General features: G+C 38.5%; 1 protein-coding gene across 1 annotated transcript in view; it reads right to left on the bottom strand.

Moving 5' to 3' along the window:
- Positions 1-2,412: 2,412 nt before the first annotated feature.
- LOC124994247 (uncharacterized) overlaps positions 2,413-22,270 on the bottom strand; it is a 90,582-nt gene continuing 70,724 nt past the window's right edge. Inside the window, exon 3 of the mRNA XM_047566023.1 lies at positions 2,413-2,949. Coding sequence (XP_047421979.1) covers positions 2,413-2,949 — 537 coding nt within the window. The remainder of the gene's footprint in view (positions 2,950-22,270) is intronic.

Raw genomic sequence — 22,270 nt, 5'->3', positions numbered from 1 at the left:
ATCTGTGAACATTTTTAGGGTAGTAACTATTTTTCTTTTCATCTCCAACACATCCACCCTGAACCTGACTACACAAATATTTTTTGGGTAAATGAAAGGGCATTTCTATGTTTTACTCCTCTTGCATTGCCAGGACCTAAAACAATGCCTGGCAAGGAGTAAGTGCTGGATAATTTTTATTGAATTAACTGGCAAAAGACAAAATATAGTAGTGGGCAGTTTAAGCAGGGAGACAGGGTCCCAAGAAGTGGAGAATGCCAGGCAGGTCTCCAGAGATGGGGTGTGTATTAGTTTCCTGTTGCTGCTATAACAAATTACAACAAACCTAGTGGTTTAAAACAAAACAGGTTACTAATGTACTGTTTTGTAGGTTAGAAGTCTGACACAGGTCTCACTGGGCTAAAATCTAAGTGAAAGAGAACCTTCTTCCTTATACCAGCTTCTAGAAGCCTGCAAATTCTAGGGACCCACATTACCTGGTGCACAGTATCCTTCCTCTATCTTCAAAGTCAGCTATAGCAAGTTGAGTCCTCTCTCTTCACATAGCTCCCACTTCTTAACTCTGCTTACCTTTTCCACCTTTAAGGACCTTTGTGATTTCATTGAGCATACCAGAATAATCCAGGATAATCTTCCTATTTTATCTGATGTATAACCTTGATTCCATTTGCAACCTTACTTCCCTTTGCCATATAACCTATCATATTCTCAGGTTCTGGGGATTAGAATGCAGATGTCTTTGGGAAGGGAGGGCATTATTTTGCCAACCCCGGGGTGTTTGAGTATTAGTGAAAGTTCATAAAATGAAGGCACTACTAGGAATGAGTCTAAAGTGAGATTTGGTGGCTGATAGTGCATATCCCAGACCTTCTTTCTAGGACAATGAAAAAGTGCATATCAGTTCATGCACTGCTAACCAAATGTCCCCTTTTATCCCAAAGTAGGATGACTTCCCATTTTAGGGGAAGGAAAGGGCTAGTATACATTGAGTCACACATATGAGAGGCATGTATGCATTTCCCCAGCAGTTATAAACCGCCAGGTACAGAGGACAATGTGATGCATGAAGTATTATTTTTCTTTTGGTACAAATGAGACAGAAGAATGAATAGGGAGAAAGGAACTACAAAAGGGTGGCAATAAAAGAAATGATTTTCTAATTGCTTTCTTTGGGATTTAATGTCTTTGAAAAGGAAAGGTGGGGTTGAGGAGACACTGTAATCTATGAACTTCAAAAAGAAAGGGTAACTTTTCAAAAAAAGTAGTGACTGTAAGAGGGTGCTCAGGCAATTCAATAGTTCAGGAAGTTGGCAGCCGGATTTTGTTATGACTCATTCACTGCATTGTAGCTGAGAAAAGCAGTTCCACCTGCAATGGGGATGCACCTGCACCCAGGGCTCATAAAATAAGTAATAACAATAATAACAACAAACAACAACAGTGGCATTTACTGAGTGCTTACTGTGTCCCAGACTCTCTTCCAAGAGATCTACACGTGTTGTCTCATTTACTTCCCACAACTCCATGCAGAAGGTAATATGAGTACCCCAATCATTGATATTCATGAGAAAGTGGGACACAGAATTTGAGTAGCTTGCTGAATTTCTCCTACCTAGTAAGTGTCAGAGCTTGGATTTGCACCCCAGTATTCTGGTTTCAGAGTTGGCACGCTTATGACTGTATGCCATTCAGTCCCCACTGCCTGCCAATTTGGCTGCCTAGGTCTATTATTTGGGTGGAATATGGTATTGATCTTTTGCTATATGTTTTCAGCTCTATTAGAGGAAAAAAAATTTTAAGGTCCCATAAAATAGTTGTGACTGCTACTCAGTTTCTTTAAATAGACCAGGACCTATGAATTGAGGAGCCAATTACTGCTCTTGGCAGGTATCTTCATGGGTGTATTGGAATTCAAGGATAGGACACTGTCCTTGTCTTTCTTGTCTCTTTGGTCATTCACGTGCAGCCATGTGCTGGCCAAGACTCCCTTCCTCAGTGCTTGTATTTCTGTTTCCTCTTCCCCTGGGTTGCGTCTTTGCTCCAGCTGGGCTCTGTACCATCTCCTTTGCCCATCCTGTTGGTTCCATCATCCCCATCATTACCTTCCTTCTCTGATGCTCCTTCTCCCACCTGTAACATCACCATCGTTTTCCTGTCAATCCAAATCCCAGCCTCCTCTGGGCCCTGTCTACCAAGGCTCCATCCCTTTCTTTCTCTCTCTTTATTTTAATCTGTAGGGGAGTGTGCTGGCTAAGTGAATTCAGAGGCACTTTCTTTCTTTCCTTTTTTTTTTTTTTTTTTTCCTGCCTCAGGATTTATTTATACAAACAGCACAGGAGGACACCAGTCCCCATAGATAGGGGGTCAGGGGTCACACCAGTCCTTCTGTCCTCACATTCACAGAGGTTTTTATTATGGAGCCTTCACAGGGACCTGGGCACTCTTGGGGGCCTGGGCACCCTTGGGGGCGGGAGCCGGAGCTGGAGCCAGAGCTGGAGCCGATGCTGATACTGCAGCTGGACTTGCAGCCTGGGTCTTGGCTTGGGCTTTGACCTTTGGCAGGCAGAGCCTGCGCTCCCTGGCCATGTGGGCACGGGCACGCTTCCCGTGCTTGGGATGGGCAAGCAAAGCAAGGCGATCGAGTTTGCGGCTGGCACCCTCTGGCATCTTGGGCTTCACCTCCTTAGGCCTTACCAGGGCCTGGACAGCCTCAGCACGCGCACTCAAGGCCTTGGCATTGTTTGCCTGCATCTTTTTCAGGCCCTTCTTGTTGTGCTTCTTGGCAAAACGCATATTTCTCGGGAACTTGGGGTCTACCCCCTTAAGAGAGTCATATCTCTGTGATCGGGGTTTCTTGATGCCATTTCTGTGCCATTTTGGGGACTGGTTGTGCGTTCTTGGACTTGGCCTTGTCTGCACCGTAAGCCGCTGCTCCCAGAGCGGTCGAGACTGGGAGAGCCAGAGGCACTTTCATACATGTCCCCAGGCTTCCTGTTGGTTGACACTACTCAGATTTCAAAGTGGGTTCTTTCAATGGATTCTTCTAGCCTTAGTGATATGATCTAATATCATATTAGTTCTCTTTACAGTTATACACTGGAGAGAACCATCCAGAATATTCCCATCAGTCTGCCACTTCAAAGTGAAATGAACTGCTTTATTGCACTATGAGAAACCTTGGAAATACAAACAGGTTGGGAACCTAGGTTCCCATAGGTTAGGAAATTACCCATTTGGGAACAGAATTGTGTGGATATGCCAGTTATGATTTTTCTTATTTTTGGATGTTCTTTCTGTATCAGTATGTCCAGATTCAGCACTTTTCTTTTTCTTTCTTTTCCTTCCTTCCTTTTTTTTTGTTGTATCAGGGATTATATCCAGGAGTGCTTAACCACTGAGTCACATCCCCAGTCCTTTTTAAAAGTTTTTCTTTTTGAGACAATGTCTTGCTAAGTTGCTTAGGGCTTTGCTAAATTGCTGAGGCTGGCCTCAAACTTGTGAGCCTCTGGCCTCAGCCTCCTGACTCACTGGGATTATAGGTGTGGGCACTTTTCAATCTTCTATATTTCTTAGTACTATAAAAAGACACTAAGACAACTTTAGCCATACACTCTTTCTTGGCCCATTTCTTCTGCAGGCTTATTTTACTAGATCTTCAACCAGAGTTCCTAAGTTCTATTTGAAATTGACTTTTAGGCAGTGCCCCAAGACTTTGGATTGATTAATCTGGTTTACTACAAATTTATTCTTTTCACCTTCTCCTAAGTTCCAAGCTAGATCTGCTTGCTATTCTCATCTTTAAAATTACCTAATCTTTCTGAGTTACTCTCCTGACCTTTTTTAAAAAATATTTTTTAATAAAATTTTTTAAAAATACCTTTATTTTATTTATTTTATGTGCTGTTGAGGATCAAACCCAATGTCTCACATGTGCCAGGCAAGTCCTCTACCACTGGGCCACAACCCCAGCCCCTCTTTTTTTCTTTTAAATATTTTTCTTTAGTTGTCAATGGATCCTTTACTTATTTATATGTGGTGCTGAGTATCCAACTCAGGGCCTCACACATGCCAGGCAAGCGCTATATCACTGAGCCCCAACTCCAGCCCCTCTCCTGACCATTTTTGACTTTTCCTTGAATATTCTTTGCCCTTTCTACTAGGTAGCCTCATCTCTCTGCTGCCCTTAAACAAATTGTTTCTTCCCTCACTGTTCAGTCCACCTCTGCCTTTCCTCCCATCTCTCAGCACCTTTATTTATGCTGTCTTCTACTAAAGTGGTTGTTAACATCCTGTGAATAAGTTGCAATATCTTTAAGGCCACTGGTTTTACTTATGCTATATATCCTGCTTCTCCTGGGAAATTCTCATTTCACACAGCAAATTTTCAATAAATATTAAGCGACTTAAAGAATTTTAGAGTTACAAGGAATCTCAGCAATCATGGAATCCAATTTCCTTATTGTACAGAGAGAAAACTGAGGCACAAAAAAAGCTTATTTACTTATAAGATGGTTTTTGTTTCAGGAAACAGATTGTGTGTGTGTGTGTGTGTGTGTGTGTGTGTGTGTATGCACATTAAACTCAGCTAGTGAGGGAATAATTACTTTCTGGTTATGCCATCTATGCTTTAGCCAGAGTCCTATCCTCCCTGTTGGAATGTTAGCTTCTTGAAGCTGAGGGACCTTCCCTTGAACCCTTGCTCCCTCCCTCCCTCCCTCTCTTCCTCTCTCTCATTTTTCTTTGCAGTTATCCATAGTGCTTAGCAATTATAAAAATGAAAATGTGTTAATGAATACAGATAAATGAACATTAAAAAGGATCTTAGAAAGCTTTCTAGGGCAGCATACAAACAGGATACTAGAAAAACCTGTTCTTAAAAAAATAAAGTAAGCAGATTGAATTTGACTTTTTTTTTTTTTTTCTTTTTTTTTTAGTGGTGGTACTAGGAAATGAACCCAGGATCTCATACATGCTAGGCAAGAGCACTGCTACAGAACTATATATTCTCAGCCCTAAATTTAACTCTTAATTTAATGATGTCTTAGACATATGTAATTTGTGGCAAATGTAAGTTGAATTAAATTGTATTGGAAAAAAGGGAAATTCATGTTTTTATTTAACATTTTAAAGGTTGCCTCAACTTTGGTTGAAGTGTTCTGTGTTTTAAAAGGCAAACTAAGCTGTGATCCTTTGAATGTTGATGGAATTAACTTTTATTCAAGTAACATGCTGACTTGCCAAATGGATGTTAGCATCAGTAAGAACTCCACTTTCTTTTAAAGCTAATACATTCCCCAGGCTTTGCCGCCTACTCAGAGAACACAATTTAATTGAAGAAATATTCATCTCATTTTAGTGATCCCACAGTGTGATTGGAGACACATAATGAGAGACTTACTATCAATCTTTGAAAAAACAAAACCTCAAAGGACATTCTGGATCTGAACTAACCCATAGACAGATTCTCCCACATCTCTGCCTTTGATGTGGTTCCAACCAGTGAGCATCTTATCCAGAGAGCTGCAGAGTTGTTGTTCTCCCTCTCGGTCCATCCCAGGAGTCCATCCATCTCTGGTGCTCTGACCTCCCAGGCGCTTCTCGATGAAACAAAGTAAGGCAAAGAATCTCTGCTAAATCCAAGTACTGTTTACCCCCTCTTCTAGTGACTTTCCCCACAAAAGCTATATTGGTACACTGTTGATCTGTAGAATGGAAGTGACAGTCCTTTCCTGCCTTCCCAGGATGCTTTCCTAACTTGGCAGATGGATGTGGCAAACTTTGTCCTGGGCATCAGAGCCTGAATTTACTTTGATGTTAACTGCATTTTTTTTATTCCCCTGCATCTGTTATGTCCTTCTCCAATTTGAACTGTATGTTTTCTGGGAGATTTATGAGGTTTTTATCTAAAATTATTTGAAGACACAATTTTGTATGTTTGTAATTTCTGTCATTTAATTTTTTTCATTTTGGGCAAGGCTGCCCAGTGTAGCAAAATCCACATGCCAAATGGTAGAGGGCTTGGAGTGAAAAGAAATAAGTTTCATTGCTACCATAGTCTTTATTGCTTTGTGACTGTGGGCAAGTATCTTAGCTTTCCTGAACTTCAGATTCCTTATTTTTGAAAATGGAACATTCTTGCCCCATTGAGTTATTACAAATATCCAGTGGTTTAAGCTAGCAATAGTGCTTTTTTTTTTTTTTTTTTTTTTTTGGTGCCAGGGATTGAACCCAAGGGCACTTAACCCCTGAGCCACATCCCAGCCCTTTTAAAATTTTATTTACAGACAGAGTCTCACTGAGTCATTTAGGGCCTCACTAAGTTGCTAAGGCTGGCTTTGAACTCTCGATCTTCCTGCCTCAGCCTCCTGAGCCACTGGGATCATAGGCATGTGCTACTACTGCCCCAGGCCTGCAATAGTGCTTTGAATGAATAAAATGACCCAGATGTTAGTAATGCTGTGATGTTATGAATTGTTGACTGAATCATAGGAATACAGTGAAAATAGGCAACTCAGGTAACAAAGATGATACCTGGATGATTTCCCATATCATGGCCAGAGTTGCTACCTTTCGATGAAACACAGAAGACAAATTCCCTGTCCTCGGGGAGCTTATATTCCAGTAGAAAGATGACAATAAATATGTTTGTACAAGATAATTTCAGGGAATATTAAGTATTAGTAAAGAAAAGAAAAAAACAATATGATAGATTCCAGAATGGTCAGTCACATGTGTGGGGTAGAAATGTGGAGAGCAGAATTTATATTTAAAAGAATGATTAGAGAAGAATTTCTGAGAAGATGAAATTTGAGCTAAGACCTGATGGATGAGAAGAAATCAAATAATCAAAAACTTTTATAGGTTGAGCTGAAGCACAAAAGTTTTGCAATGTTCCAGAAACAAAAAGAAAGTCAGTGTTAATGGAACATGGTAGGCAAAGGAGAAAGTGGTATGAGATGAAGAGGGAAAGGTAGGCAGGGGTCAGATCACACAGAACATTGTAGGTTGTAGGAAGGACCTTGCTCTGGACTTTTTTTTTTTTTTTTTTTTCATTTTTCTTGTGGCCTATATGGATATTAGACTGGATTTAAATGCAGGGGCTGAGGGTATGTTACACTAAGATCTCTGTCTACTCATGGTAAGATGCACCTGCTGCATGTATTTAAACTCCTGGAGATTTTTTTTTCTTTTCTTTCCCTCATATATATTTCTTAGGCACACCAGGACAGGGTTTTACAAAATTCATGATAACTCATGGAATGACACACAAATAAACAATAAATAATCTTTTCTTGATGACTTGGGAGGAAGTTAGGCCCTGCCCTCACACCCCACCACTTTTGGGTTACTTTTCACTCCAAGCTGACAAAATTTGCTGGAGTTGCTTTTGACACAGAGATATGCCTGACTTTTTACCAAGGTCCCGCTCTCTAACAGGTCTGCCAACACACACAAACTTCACAAAGCTCTGTGAGGGTCTATGATTATTTTCATTTTATAGATGATAAAGCTGGAAATTTGCTGAAGGTCATAAAACTAGGTAGGGGCAGATCTAAGACCTTTTAAACTTTAAGGCTTAAAAATTCCTTCCAGTGAGACATCAATGCTGAGAATCAAATTGGACCCTCCATGTCTTCCCAGTCCCTTCTTGCTAATTTTCCTTCTGGAGAGGGGGTTCCAGTCTTGATCTTGGTTCACCACTTGGATTGTTCGGGCTGGACAATTCCATGCATGGGTAGCCCATGATAAAATCTCAAACCCTACATCAGGCTGGGTACCCAAGGAGAAATACTAAATGAACAAGTAATTGTTTAAAGTTAACAAGGATTAAATCCAGCTAGCATAGCAAATCAGACTTGAATTGCAAATTTATAGAGCGCTGATGTGTTGGGGAGCTTCAAGTTCATGCCACCCATGAACATCACCAGTGTGAAGATACCTAGTTGCAAGGTGGACACCACGACGATGGTCTTCCTGCCGCATGTCCATTGTATCACACATTATCTCATTTGTTTGTCACTTTCTAGCTCTTGCTTAGTTCACAATAAAGTACATCTGCTCTGTTCTTCCAGCTTGTTCTTCTGCTTAGTTGGCTCTCTCCGCACTCAGTCTCCTGCTCTGGTTCCATGACTCTCATTAGCATTAACCTTTCTTGCAGGTAGACTTTCTGACTCTCCTCATAGTATACTCAGTATAATTTTGGGAACTCCATGCAAACTGTTAATCTCAAAGCCATTGCTCTCTGCTGTGATTCCAGTTTAGTGGCCTCATTCCTCACGCATTTTTGGTTTCTGGAACACAGATTCCATTAATTCTAAAGATCTCAAAATTTAAAAATAACTCTGACATGGATTCAGAACAAAACCCAGAGAATTTAAGTGAAATTAAGCATTCTTCAGGTTAGTTGGACTAAGTACCTAGCACTTTGGGTATTAAATTATGTCTTGAGCCACACATTTGCAATAAGGTAGAAAGGAAGATTGGACTAATTGAACTAATTGTGTTTCTCTTTTCCATTGAAAAGTTAAAATTTTTAATGAATAACATTGTAGGGGTATAATTTAGGTTTTCATCATCTTGTATCTGTTCTCTGAGAAGTTTGTATTTTTTAAATCTTTTTTTGTTTGTTTGTTTGTTCTTTTTAGTTATAAGAAGTCTGTATTTTTAAGAACTTGTCTCATGGAAACTGGGAAACAAGTCTCTGGAATTCAGACCCAGGATCTGGCTGGATTCCAGAAATAAATACACATGTTGAGTGTTGAGATAGATAAAGAATGGGAGAGTGAGTAAACTGTTGGGGATGGAAAGTCAAAAAATAGCTGATATTTTGTTCTTATGCCTTGGTTGTGTGTGTGGGCTTCATTTTTTTGCCCATATTTTTTCTTTTGAGTGTTTGCTAACGAGCATCAGGTCAAACAAGGCAGTCATTGCCCTAAGCATAGGACAATAGGAGGAAGTTAAAAGAAAGAATTAGTCTCATTCTTCAGGACTGCATGCATAGTGGTGCACTTGGCTCAAAGTCTATAATTCAATGAGCTGTTGGCACTCTTTTTAAAAGATTACTATCATAATTTCCCCTACATACATAAGTCAATGAATTTGACCTTTAAGAACAGTTGGTATAAACCCTTCCCAGTGGGTCAAGATGTGTTGCAAATTTCTGAACTTAGGCACTATAAAGTACTAGTACTCCCTTGCTTCTTTAATAGAGTGGGAAAAATAAAGAAGGAAGTATTACATGGTAGGAAGAAGGAAATCAATTCATAGTGGCATTATTTATATTCATTTGATCTCTACTGTGGGTCAGGTGCTATGTTTGGCTCATCATTATTCCATTAAAATGATATTTGTTTTTATATGTGGGGAGAGAAGTTTCTGATAAATGATAAGGCCAAGATTTAAAGCTAAGTCCTTTTCACTACCATATTTGTCAATACGTTATTCATTGAATGCATTAAATCTGATGGCACTGGAAAACAACCATGGATGAAGTATCCGCACCCACAAAGGGTGTGTTTTCCCTTTTAAACCATGTTGCTGACTCTATTACTGCTACACCCATGTTCCCTCACCCCTCACTTCTCTGCACTTTGGCTAGACTTCCACCTGTCAACATCATAGTTCTTTGCTTAAGGGCTTTATTTTGCCTCCCCTTTGCCTGGTGAGATGCAAATTAATGTCAATAGGAGCGACCTTCCATGTGTGACTGGCTGAAGCTGCTATATGAATAGCCCAGCTCTCTCATTCCTCAGGCGGGATGACCAAGGTGCGTGTTTTCCACTAGCTCCTAGAGTTCCCCTTGAAGAATTAAGTGCCAGTCGCACACACCTGAAGCTGGCTTGATGCTATATGAAGGTCAAACACCTTCCCTTCCTATGTCGTTTGCCCACTTCACTGTTAGTGTTCTTTGCTTCCCAGATAAACCACTTGGCATTTGAAGTCTTGTCTCAGGGGCTCTTTATCTGAGGAAATCCAAAGGAGAACAACTGCCACTTGGAGAAGTTTCGCCAAGTGAAAGCCAGACCTGGAGTCTGACATGGATCGCTCTGTTTCCAAAGCCCATGGTCTTTCCAGAAGGACCCCATAGTATTTTAGATCTAACCACTTATTGGGTGCTACACACTAGAAATCCATCCCCAGATATATTTTCCAGTTCTCTCCTTCACCTCCACCATCTAACAGGATGGGCCTGTTGTCCCTCTTTCTGCAGTAACTTGTTGATAAGCCCCATTTCTACTTTTATCATCTCTTCATTTCTCTGTGTCAACCAAGAGATTTTTCTCCCTTCCCTCTGAGAGTAAGATCCAGTTTTTTTTCTAGTCTACAGACTTAAGGAAAATGTGACTCCCTATGCAGAAACAGAGAAAATTATTCATTTGGAGTTCTCTGAGGATAGTTTCTTTAGTGGAATTTTATTTATGTTGCTTCTTATTGAATGTATGCTACAAACATAACACAAAAATAAAAGTGGACAATTACTATTTTTCAGTCCACAATATTTGACAGTATAGCATGGAAGTGGCATGAAATTTGCCCTAAGCGGGCAAGAATATAACATAATTTCCAACCCACCCCAAATCTTGATATAACAGTAAAGTGTGGTTTCCTTGTATAATTTGTACCACTGCCAAGTTCAATACAAGAAGCTTCTTTTCTCTGGGGCTATTCCCCCACAATGTGAATATTCTTTGACTCACTATGTTGTCCGTTCCCAATTTCCTTGGTCTTTTTGCTTGAATTCACTGAAGACTGACGAACAGTTGCTTCGTGTAATAGCCATAAGTCTGCTTTAAACCTTGACTTGATCTTGAATGGACAGAGTAATGAATAGGTTTTGTGTCATGTTGTCAGTTATATGAAATTGGCAGTTCAAGAGAAAGTAAATGTGCCTCCAGTTCTTTCTTTTCTAAATTCTTATTTGAATATAATAATGCAAAAGACATTGTTCCTCTTTTCAGTTAAAGCAATTCTGTAGCAGTCTGAACTTATGAATAACAGAGATAAATGTACAAAAAAATAGTTGCGGAAGATAATTGATTCTTTGTGTTAATGAGAATTTACAAGTGCTTCTTAAAATATGTGTCTGTGTGTGTGTGTAAGCCCAGGGAGGGGCATTTCGTCATAATGAGGGAGGCCTTGGCAAGTTAGTGTTCATTTTCAACTGATGGCATTGATTGCTAAACACATTCATGCCTTCTCCAGCTCCAGGGAGGCTGTGGAATAGAGATTTCAGAACATAGCACAGAAGAAAATCACCTCCCATCCTCCTCCTCTCAAGCAGGGGGTAGGTGCATTCACAGTCAGAATTCCTTGCTTTGTCCTCCCTGCTGTCATTTCATGGAAGATTGAAGATGCACCACTCCATACTTGTGGGTGGGAAAGTAAAATGGTGTGGTCACTTTGGAAAACCATATGGTGATTTCTTAAAATGCTACAGTTATTGTATATTGTAAAAGTTATTGATATCTCCTCCAATAATTCTACCCCAACGGATGTACCTAGGAGGAACAACAACATACACCTATACAAAAACTTATGCTCAAATGTTCATGGCCTCATTCTCAGTATCTAAACTGTAGTAAAAAACCAAATGTTCATTGACATGATAGACAAAAATCAGAGGGCATGTGATGGAGTACTATTTGACAATAAAAGAAACCGAGTACAGATACATGTTACAACATGAGTCTATCTCAAAAATATTATGTTCAAGGAAAGAAACCAGACACAGAATACATGTTATGTAACTCCATTTATGTGAAATGTGCAGAAAAGGCAAATTAAAGAGACAGAGTAAATTAATGGTTGCCTAAGGCTGGGGATAGGAATGGAGAGTGACTGTAAACAGGTTCCTTTCCTTTCCTTTCCTTTCCTTCTTTCTCCTCCCTTCCCCTCCTCCTTCTTTCCTTTCTCTCTTTCTCTCTCTGCTAGGGATTGGTACCAGGGCTCCATGAATGCTAGGCAAGTGCTCAACCACTGAGTTACATCCCTAGCCCCAAGTTTTCTGTTGAGGTGATGGAAGGTTATCATTTTATGTTCCAAATGTCAATCATGATAGTGGTTGCATGACTCTGTAAATATATTAAGCGTTATCCATTCCTTCCGTCTCGGAGGAACCCGGCTCGCCAAGTGGATTTGAGATAATTTTTCTCAATGCTGTACATATTTGAGGCTAAGAAAGAACGCTTTGTTCTTGGGACATAGTAGACCGAATGCAAAAGTTACATACACAATTTAATATTGAGATGGGGCTTTTTTTTTTTAATCCGAGCATCTCGGATTTTTTAAAAGTATTCCTTTTTTAAAAAACAGAAAAAAAAAATATATATATATTAAAAAAGTCAATGAACTATACAGAAAGAAAACCCCTAGTTTTATTAATAAAAGTTAAAGGAAACAAAATAAGAAAGATAGAAAATGTTTAAGAAATGTGAAGTAAATTGTTATCTACCATATTAAGCATTCAGTATTGATTTAATTAATTGATGTTTAACACAGTTGAGGATGATGATCACAATGAATTTCTAGAAAAGATTGCAGAGTCCTAATTATTCTAAGAATCTAAAAATGTGATTTATTCCATTTTGTACATGAACCTCAAAAGTCTTGTGCTGAATGAAAGAAAGCAGACAATGCAATTTAGTGAGACCCTGTCTCAAGAAAAAAAAAGAAAGAGGACTGGGGATATAGCTCAGTGGTAAAGCACCCCTGGGTTCAGTCCTCAGTACAGAGAGAGAAAGATAGAGAATGTATATATGTGTACATACACACACAACATAAAAATTTATCATCTTAGCCATTTTAAGTGTACAATTTAGCTACATTAAGTACATTCACATGGTTGTGCGCCATCCAGTCCAGAAATTTTTTATCTTCCCCAGCTGGAACTCTGTACCTATTAAACACCAACTTCTCACTCCCTAGTATGCAGCCTGTTAATTCTGCTTTCTATGAATTTGACCACTCTGAGCACCTCTTATAAGTGGAATCACACGGTATTTGTCTTTTTGTGATTGGCTTATTTCACTCAGCAAACTGCTTTCATGGTTCATCCATTTTATAGCATGTGTCAGAATTTCATTCTTTTTTAAGACTGAGTAATATGTCAATATAAGTATATGCCACATTTTGTTTATCCATGTATTGTCCTACTGATGGACATGTAGGTTATTTCTACCTTTTGGCTATTATGAATGTTACTGTGAAGTTGAATGTACAAATGCCTATTTGAGTTCCTTCTTTCAATTCCTTTGGGTATATACCCACCTAGAAGCAGAATTTCACTGGATTGTATAGTAATTCTATGTTCGATTTTTTGAGAAACCATCATACTGTTTTCCGAAGCAGCTGTAACATTTTGTACAACCACCAGCAATGCACCAAGCTCCCAATTTCTCCATTTTTTTTTTTTGCCAAGACTTTTCATTTTCTGTTTTTATTTTTCTCTAGTAATAGACTTCTGAATGGGTTTGTAGTGATATCTCATTGTGTTTTGATTTGCTTTTCCCTAATGATTAGTGGCATTTAACATTATCTTCATGTGTATATTAACCATCTGTGTATTTTCTTTGGAAAAATATCTGTTTCAGTCCTTTGCTCATTTTAAAAATTAGAACATTTGCTTTTTGTTGACTTGTAGTTTTTTTAAAATAATTTAACCTTTATTTTATTTATTTATTTATTTTTTTTTTGTGGTGCTGAGGATCGAACCCAATACCTCACATGTGCTAGGCAAGCACTCTACCACTGAGCTACAATCCCAGCCACACCTGCAGTTTTTCTATAATCTAGATATTAATCCCTTATCAGATATATGATTTGCTAATATATTTTCCATTCTGTGGGTTGTGTATTTAATCTGTTGATCATGTCCTTTAATGCACACAACCTTTAATTTGATGAAGCACACTATTTTAAAATTTTTGTTGCCTGTGCTTTTGATCTAAGACATTATTACCAAATTCAACGTCATGAAAATTTTCTATTTTTTTTCTTCTAGGATTTTTATAGTTTTAGCTCTTACGTTTAGGCCACTAGTCTATTTTAGGTTAATTTTGGTATTCAGTATTAGATTAGGGTCTAATTTTGTATCCAGTTTTCCCAATATTGAAAAAGACTCTCCTTTTTCTCTTGGTGATCTTGGCACTCTTGTAGAAAATCATCTGGCAACACATACTATTTCCAGACTACTCTTTATTCCATTGGTCTGCATGTCTGTCTTTATGAACAGTGTGACTTTGTTTTATTATTGTAGCTTTGTAATTAAGTTCAGGAACTATGAGACCTACTTCTTTTGTTTTTCTTTTTGTTCTTTATGCTATTTGGAGACCCTTATAATTCCATATAAATTTTAGGATAGATTTTTCTATTTCTGGCTGTAATTATTGTTGGAATTTTGATGGAGGTTGCATTGAAACTGTTGATTGTTTTAGGTAGTACTGACATCTTAACAATATTAAATCTTTTTAATTCATGAACATGGGATGTCTTCCCACGTTAGCATTTGTGTCTTTTTTACTTTCTTCCAGCAATACTTTATAGTTTTCTGTGTATAAGACTTTTGCTTCCTTGGTTAAGTTTATTCCTAAATATTTAATTCTTTTTGATGCTATTGTCAATGAAGTTGTTTTCTTAATTTTCAATTTGTTCATTGTTAGTATAGAGAAACACAACCATGAAATTGTGTCATACAATCTGCCAAATTTGCTTATTCATTCTAGCATGTTTTGTTTTGGCTTTGTATTTCTGGTGGACTCTGGAGTTTTCTACATATAAGATCATGTCATCTGCAAACAGGAATTTTTACTTCTTTCTATCCAGTTTGGATTAAAAAAAAATTTTTTTTTACCCATTTTTCTAGCTAGAGTTTCCAATTTTATGTTGCACAGAGGTGGTTAAAACTAGCATCCTTGCTGGGCATGATGGTGCACACCTGTAATCCCAACAGCCCAAGAGGCTGAGGCAGGAGGATAGCAAGTTCAAAGCCAGTCTCAGCAATTTTGCAAGACCCTGAGCAACTTAGAAAGACTCTCTCTCAATATAAAAAAAAATTTAAAAGGGCTAGGGATGTGGCTCAGTTGTTAAGTGCCCCTGGGTTTAATCCCTGGTACCTGACATCCTTGTCTTATTTCTCCTGATCTAAGAAGTAAAGCTTTAGCCATTGAGTATTTTGTTAGATCTGGGATTTTCACATATGGTTTTTATTATGTCATGCTTTTTTAAAAAATTATGAAAGTATCAAAAGAAAATATAGATACATATATCTAAAGTTTGAGGGAAGGAAAGCATAACCAAAGTAAAAAATTACAAAGGAAAGAAAAAGCTGTTAGATTTGACTGTGTGAAAAATTAAAAATATCTACATGACAAAAGCTCCATAAACTAAATGATATGATACACAGGGATAAGATTCTTAATATAAAAAGAGCTCTTACATATAAATAAGGAAAAATCCCACACACGAAAGCTATTTTGGCAAAGTATGTGAACACAAAGCCAACAACCCAACAACAGAGAAACAAAACAAAACAAAAAAATTGATAGAAAAGGTCAAGAAATATCCAGGAAAAGAGTTTTCCTTCCTAGTGATCAAAGAAATAAAAATTGAAATTAGATAGACTTTCCTTTGAACCATAAGATTGGCAAAGATGAGGAAAAGGTAACATACACTGGATAGTAATAATTTCATGTTTTCAATAGAATACAAATTGGCACAGTCTTTTCTGGAGGGAACCAAGTATTAACTCTTCAAAATATGCATACTCAGCAATTGAATTTCTCTGAGTTTTTCCTGAAGAAACATTTATGTAAGATGTATGTTCAAAGATATTCATTGATATATCTAAAAGAGGAAAAGCTATAAAAATTTATCATTGACTATATCCATCATCTGTGAGGCCACTGAAAACAAAGATACAGATGATAAAAATATATAAAATATATATCTATATATATTCAAGTGAGAGAGGCAGATTGCTATGCCTTGTACAATCCCGATTTTTATTCACCTTTATCTATCTACCTATCTATACTAGTTTTATTTGTCTTTTATTTGCTTATTTTTGAGATGGGGTCTTGCTAAGTTGCCCAGACTGGCCTCAAACTTGGAATCCTCCTGCCTCAGCCTCCCAAGAATCTGGGATTATAGAAGACATGTGCCACTGTATCTGGCTAAATATATATTTTTCATAAAATTTGGGAGGGTATACATACAAAAGTATTAAGAGTGAGTGTGCTGTGTCACAGAATTTTAAGTGATTTATATTTTCCTCTTTCTTATACCTTTTTCCTCAAGTTTCTACAATGAACTGTAATCTTGGAATAATGTTTTTTGTTAATTTTTTAATAAAAAAATACTGATGATATTTTTATTGCAGCAAAATTTAAACCATATAACATTTACCACCACTACCACCTTCTTTTTCTTCTCCTTCTTCTTTTTCCTGGTACTGGGAATTGAACACAGAGGCATTCTAGTGTTGAGCTATATCCCTAGCCATTTTTTGCAGGGGGTGAGGGTGGGGTGAGCCGGTGGTATTGGGATTGAACCCAGGGCACTTAACTTAGCACATCCCCACCCCACCCCTTTTTCTGAGATAGGGTCTGACTAAATTGCTTAGCGTCTTGCTAAATTGCTTAGTCTGGCCTCAAATTTGGGATCTTCCTGCCTCAACCTCCAGAGCCTCTGGGATTATAGGCATGCACCCCTGCCTGCCCCTTTTATTTCTTATTTTGAAACAGGGTCTCACTAAATTGCCTAGGCTGGACTTGGATTTGTGATCCTCCCGCTTCCATTTCCCAAATTGCTGGGATTACAGGTGTGCGCCACCACACCCAGCAGTATTTACCACTTTTAAGTGTGTGATTCAGCAGCATTAAGATTGTTGTTGGCATCCATCACCACTGCCCATCTCCAGGACTTTTTCATATTCCCAAGCTGAAATTTTGTACCCATTAATAACTTCCCCTTACCCCTCCCCTAATGAAGACTTTTAAAATTAGGAAAAATTTACATGTAACTGCGTTTATCCATTATGTCCCTTTCTCAGTTATTTAAAAATTTTTACCAAGCTGTAATTTACATGCCATACAGTTCTCCCATCGCGAACACACTTTTGAAGTGCTGTCTGTGTCTTTTTGTTTGTTTTTAATTGAAAGCATTTTTACCAGATATGAAGCACGATATTGTAAGTGCTAACTGAATTTATTGGGGAAAAAAACAGGGGAATACGTGAAATTTACCTGCCAGAAACTCATGTCCTGTGTTTGCAAAATTGTTCAAAACTGATTTTTGGTCCAGCTCCCTGTGAAAGTTGAGTTAATCTTAAAAGCAGGAATCCATTAATAGGTCAACAGCAGGAGAGAAGGGGAAGGATAGAAAGGGCCTAGCGCAGCTGCGGTTCATTTGGTAGTTTAAAATTGCCTTTTCTTTTATTCTCTTATTCCTGCTACCTCCATAGAATCCACAAAGAATAGGGATGTTTTCTCCTACACATTTGATTATAATAACAGGCCAAGGTCTCTTTGAACATAACCAGTAAAGAAAGGAAGCGTCTGAGGCCATCAAACTGGGTAAAATGGTAACATAATCTCTGATTTGTTGTTTGAATCCTATTAATTATAATTGTGTAGGATTGTACAGTGAGAATGCTTCTGGCGTTTTTAACGCTAGGTTTTCAAAGACTACATTCCTCATTAGACCTTCCCCATTAAGGCATGCTTGAATGATGCTACACAGCCGAATAGTTGGGATTTTTTCACCCTCTTGTCATAGTCTGGAGACAAAGGATTCTTCCGCTTGCCAAAGTTCCAGGGAGCCTAGGTTGAGCCGCTGTGACAGCACTTCAGCAGGGAGCTTTTTATTCAGTCTTGGATTTGCCGCCAGGCCTCATTCACTAAACAGGATCAAGTAGGAGCAGTATGCGGAGAAAATAAATCAATGGAGGAAAATCTCCCATAGCAGCTATGGTGCCCTGCGACCGCCTTTCCCTAATGCTGAGTCATGTCGCAGCCCACGCTGGGGCGCAGAAAACTGTACCATCCTGGATCTGACTGCGTCGCAGCCATCAGTATCCTCGGTGCTTTTGCTAAAGTAATACTACAACAGCTCGCAGTATTAGTATCGCTGCTCGCTTGACCTCGCTGAGAAGCAGCCAGAGTCTACGAAGAGCTGGGAGCCTTCCCTTGATACCAAAGATACATCCTAATGGCCTTGCGAACTTGCTGGTCGCCAGTCTCTCCTAGGCTCCTTTCCTCATCCGTAAAGTATGGGTAGTGTGCTTGCTTTTTTTCATTCACAAGGTTCTTGTGAGGATTGAATAGGGTTAGCTCTTAAGAAAATGTTACATTATCAAGGCATGATTCTTTGTTTAAATTTTTATTTTTGGGGTACTGGGGATTGAACTCAGGGGCACTCGACCACTGAGCCACATCTTCAGCCCTATTTTGTATTTTATTTAGAGACAGTGTCTCACTGAGTTGCTTAGCACCTGGCTTTTGCTGAGGCTGGTTTTGAACTCTCAATCCTCCTCCCTCAGCCTCCCGAACCACTGGGATTACAGACGTGTGCCACCATGCCCGGTTTGATTCTTGATTTTTTAAATTTTTTTAGTTATAGGTGGACACATTATCTTCATTTTATTTATTTATTGTTATGTGGTGCTGAGGATTGAATCCCGTGCCTCACATGTGCTAGGCAAGCCCTCTACCCCTGAGCCCCAACTCCAGTTCATCAAGGCATGATTGTTATCTATAGAGTTTTAATTTGAATTCAGAAGTTGGGAGTCTGTGATTGCTTCTGGATTATATGTGTTATGGATTTAAATTATTACCAAAAGGGATGACTTTATACTATTATTTACCCAATGAAAAGTGCTGAAGGCTATGTTAACCTAAAAGTGACTTTCGCTTAGGAATAAGATGTATCAAGTGCTCTATTTCCTACTGTTCAGTAAAAATAGAATATTTTTGAATGGATATTGCTGTACTTTGAATGTGTGTATCTCCCACAACTTCATGTTGGAACCTAAGACCCAGGCGGGGAGTAAGTCATGAGGGCAGAGCCCTCATAAATGGGATTAGTACCATAATTAAAAATCTCAAGGGAACTAGCCAGGCCTTTTTGCACCTTTGCCACATGAGGACTCTCACCAGACACTGAACCCACCAGCACCTTGATCTTGGACTTACCAGTCTCCAGAACTATAAGAAATAAATTTCTCTTTTTTATAAATTATTTGTTCTCCGGTAGTTTGTTATAGCAGCATAAATGGACTGAAATATTCAGTCATTCTTCCCTTTTATGTAAAATCTGAAATAGTTCAGTGATTAAGAGTACAAACTCTAGAGCCAGATTTTTGGGGCTCAAATCTGACATCTTTCACTTTCTAACAATGTGCCTGGGGCAAGTTATTTAATATCTCTGTCCTATTTTCCCATTTGAAAAGTGGGATAAAAAGTGGTAACTATCTCATAGGATCATATTGAGCTTTTAATGAGTTAATGGAAATAAAGCTCTTAGAACTGTAGTTAATATATAAGATCATTTGTATTATCTGGTTAATTGGAAGAGAATTGGGAAAGGAAACAAAACGAGTCAGATGAAAGAACAAAACCAAACCAGGAAAGAGTCATCAACAGAGTAAAGACAGTGGAGAAGACAGATCAACGCAGGGGTCAAGAGAGACTCAGATGTGCAAACACACCCAAATAGACCCAAAGGTAAGGGCAGTTTGACCCTTGTCTGCCAACGTTTAAGCTGCTTATTATTGAAGATTTTCAAAACCACATTACGTTTACATATCATAGGCTAGGTATTAGTTTTCTATGGGAAGGTTTAACAAAAGACCATAGACTGGGTGGCTTAAGCAACAGAGATTTTCTTTCTCATTGTTCTTGAGATTAGAAGTCCAAGATCAAGGGGGCAGCTGGTTTTGTTTCTCCCAAGGCCTCCCTTCTTGGTTTTCAGATGACCATTTTCTCTGGTCTTTACTTGTGCGCACACATCCCTGGTGTCTCTCTCACCGGGTGCCCAAATTTCCTCTTCTTATAAGAACTCCAGTCATATTGGATTAAGGACCAAACTAATGACCTTATTTTAACTTAATTGCCTATTTAAAGGGTCTATCTCCAACTACAGTCTCATTTTGGGATGGTGGGGGTTAGGGCTTCACAGCCCATACCAGGCTTTTATAAATAAATGCCTTTTGTTTGTAGGCAATATGAAATTAGCCGAAGAACAGAATTGACTCTAGTATCACATGAAGGAGTCAAAGGCAGTTGTGAGTCCAGTAGTAAGATTTGTTTGAATACCTTGAGTGAGTGGTACAGATCAGCTGTACAAAAGATATCTAACTTTTGTGGAGAAACTCAGACTTTCATGGAAAAATCATAGATATATTAGTCCATACAGAATTTAAAGGTGGGGTTGTATCAGATAGGAAAATAGATTCTGCATCAGTTAGTATAGCACAGGAAATTTGATATAGGGAATTAGCATAAAGATATTCACTACCTGCTCATTGGGTACAATTTAGCATACCATAAATGAGGTGGACACAAGATGTTCTGTGGGATGTCAAGATGATCCAGATCTCTGTACTAGAATATGACACACAGGAAAATCGACATAGTCCTGAGGTAAGTGAAGGTATGCTGTAGTGAAATCAGAAAGTCTGTGGTGATCCTTGAAAATGGAAAAAAAGTTGTAAGATCAATAGCTGTATACCAGATGCCAGACACTTGTGTTGATTTGCATAAGTTATCACATCTAGAACAGCAGTACATTGGCATTGCCTGATTAGGTTTACAGTAATCCATAATCATTACCCAAGATGAATACATCATCTGCACAGGCCAGACAAACAAGTTAAATGGAAATGTTAGAAACCAACATACCTGCATCTCTCTCTCTCTTTTTTTTCCCCCTTCAGCTCTTTTATTTATTTATTTTTTAAATTTAATTTTTTTATTTTTTACAGACTGCATTTTGATTCATTGTACACAAACAGGGTACATCATTTCATTTCTATGGTTGTACACGATGTAGATTCATATCATTTTTGTAATCATACATGTACATAGGGTAATGATGTCTGTCTCATATACCTGCAACTCTTAAAACTTCCGTGTTGGCATTGGAAATTCTTTCAAGGATATGAGAACTGCTTTAGTTTACTATCCAGAGTGGGGCAGGGGGACTTCCAAGGGCTTCCATTTGACCTTCTGCATTATTAGCTCTTTCTCTGCATTCCAGTGTGGAGATGAGACTGATTTCCAAGCATGTCTCCATTGAAGAATCAGGGAAATAACCACAAGGTACGTCCTGCAAAATAGACTTGAGCCCAAACTTTATCATCTGAGCACTATAGGTCTTCTCTTTGACTATTGATTTCCAGTGGTGTTTTGAGCCCAGAAATTAGTATCCATTCAGAACCATTATTTAGAATTCTTCAAAGGTCGATAGATTTCCTTCCATAAAAAGGTCAAGTCTTCACGTGAATCTTACTAGTAAAGTTGATCCATATTGCTTTTTATCCAAAGTGCTAATATATACGTATATGTTTGTAAATATTTGTGCATACCCATCTTATTCCAAAAATGACTTCAAGTGGCTGCTAGTCTAAGAAGTGGCAGCAACCAAAGAAGTGCTACTGGGAAGATCACTATCAAGCAGCCGCCTGATGTTGTACCTGTGGCTCAGCTGCAGAGTTCACTCAAGGCTTGCTCTCCTTAGGCTGCTCTGGTTGTTGGCTGAGCATGGCAAGTTCTGGAAGTCAAGCCATCCTGCCTGATGCCTACCATGACAGGCAATCTTCACTCTGGGGTTTCCCATCAGCTTGTCCAAGGCTTTCTTAAAATGCCTTACAGACTGATGCTCTTCTTCTGTTTCACGGAAATACTCCCAAACTTGTAACTGACATAAGTATAAAAAGGAACCATTTTATTTAGTTGGGCCGTAGGGAGAAGGGGAACAGGTTTGGACCAGAGCAATCTGTGTGTCCCATGTTGACCCACTACCATGTGTTCACCAGTCCTTAAAAAGAGTAAAAGGATATCCATAGGGCATTCTTGGAAAGGAAAAGTCTTTAATTCTGAAATCAGTCTTCCTATATTTGTGTGTGTGTGTGTGTGTTAGAATATCATTTCTTATAAAAGTGATGGTGACTGACACACACACTAAGAAGAAAGAAAGATATTTGTGCCTTAAGTGATAAACTATCATTTTTTAAAAATATCATTGGACCCAGAGCCTCATACATGCTAAGCGAATG

The sequence above is a fragment of the Sciurus carolinensis genome, chromosome 10 (assembly GCF_902686445.1).
Source record: "Sciurus carolinensis chromosome 10, mSciCar1.2, whole genome shotgun sequence".
Classification (NCBI taxonomy): domain Eukaryota; kingdom Metazoa; phylum Chordata; class Mammalia; order Rodentia; family Sciuridae; genus Sciurus; species Sciurus carolinensis.
This window is presented reverse-complemented; position numbering and strand designations above follow the sequence as displayed.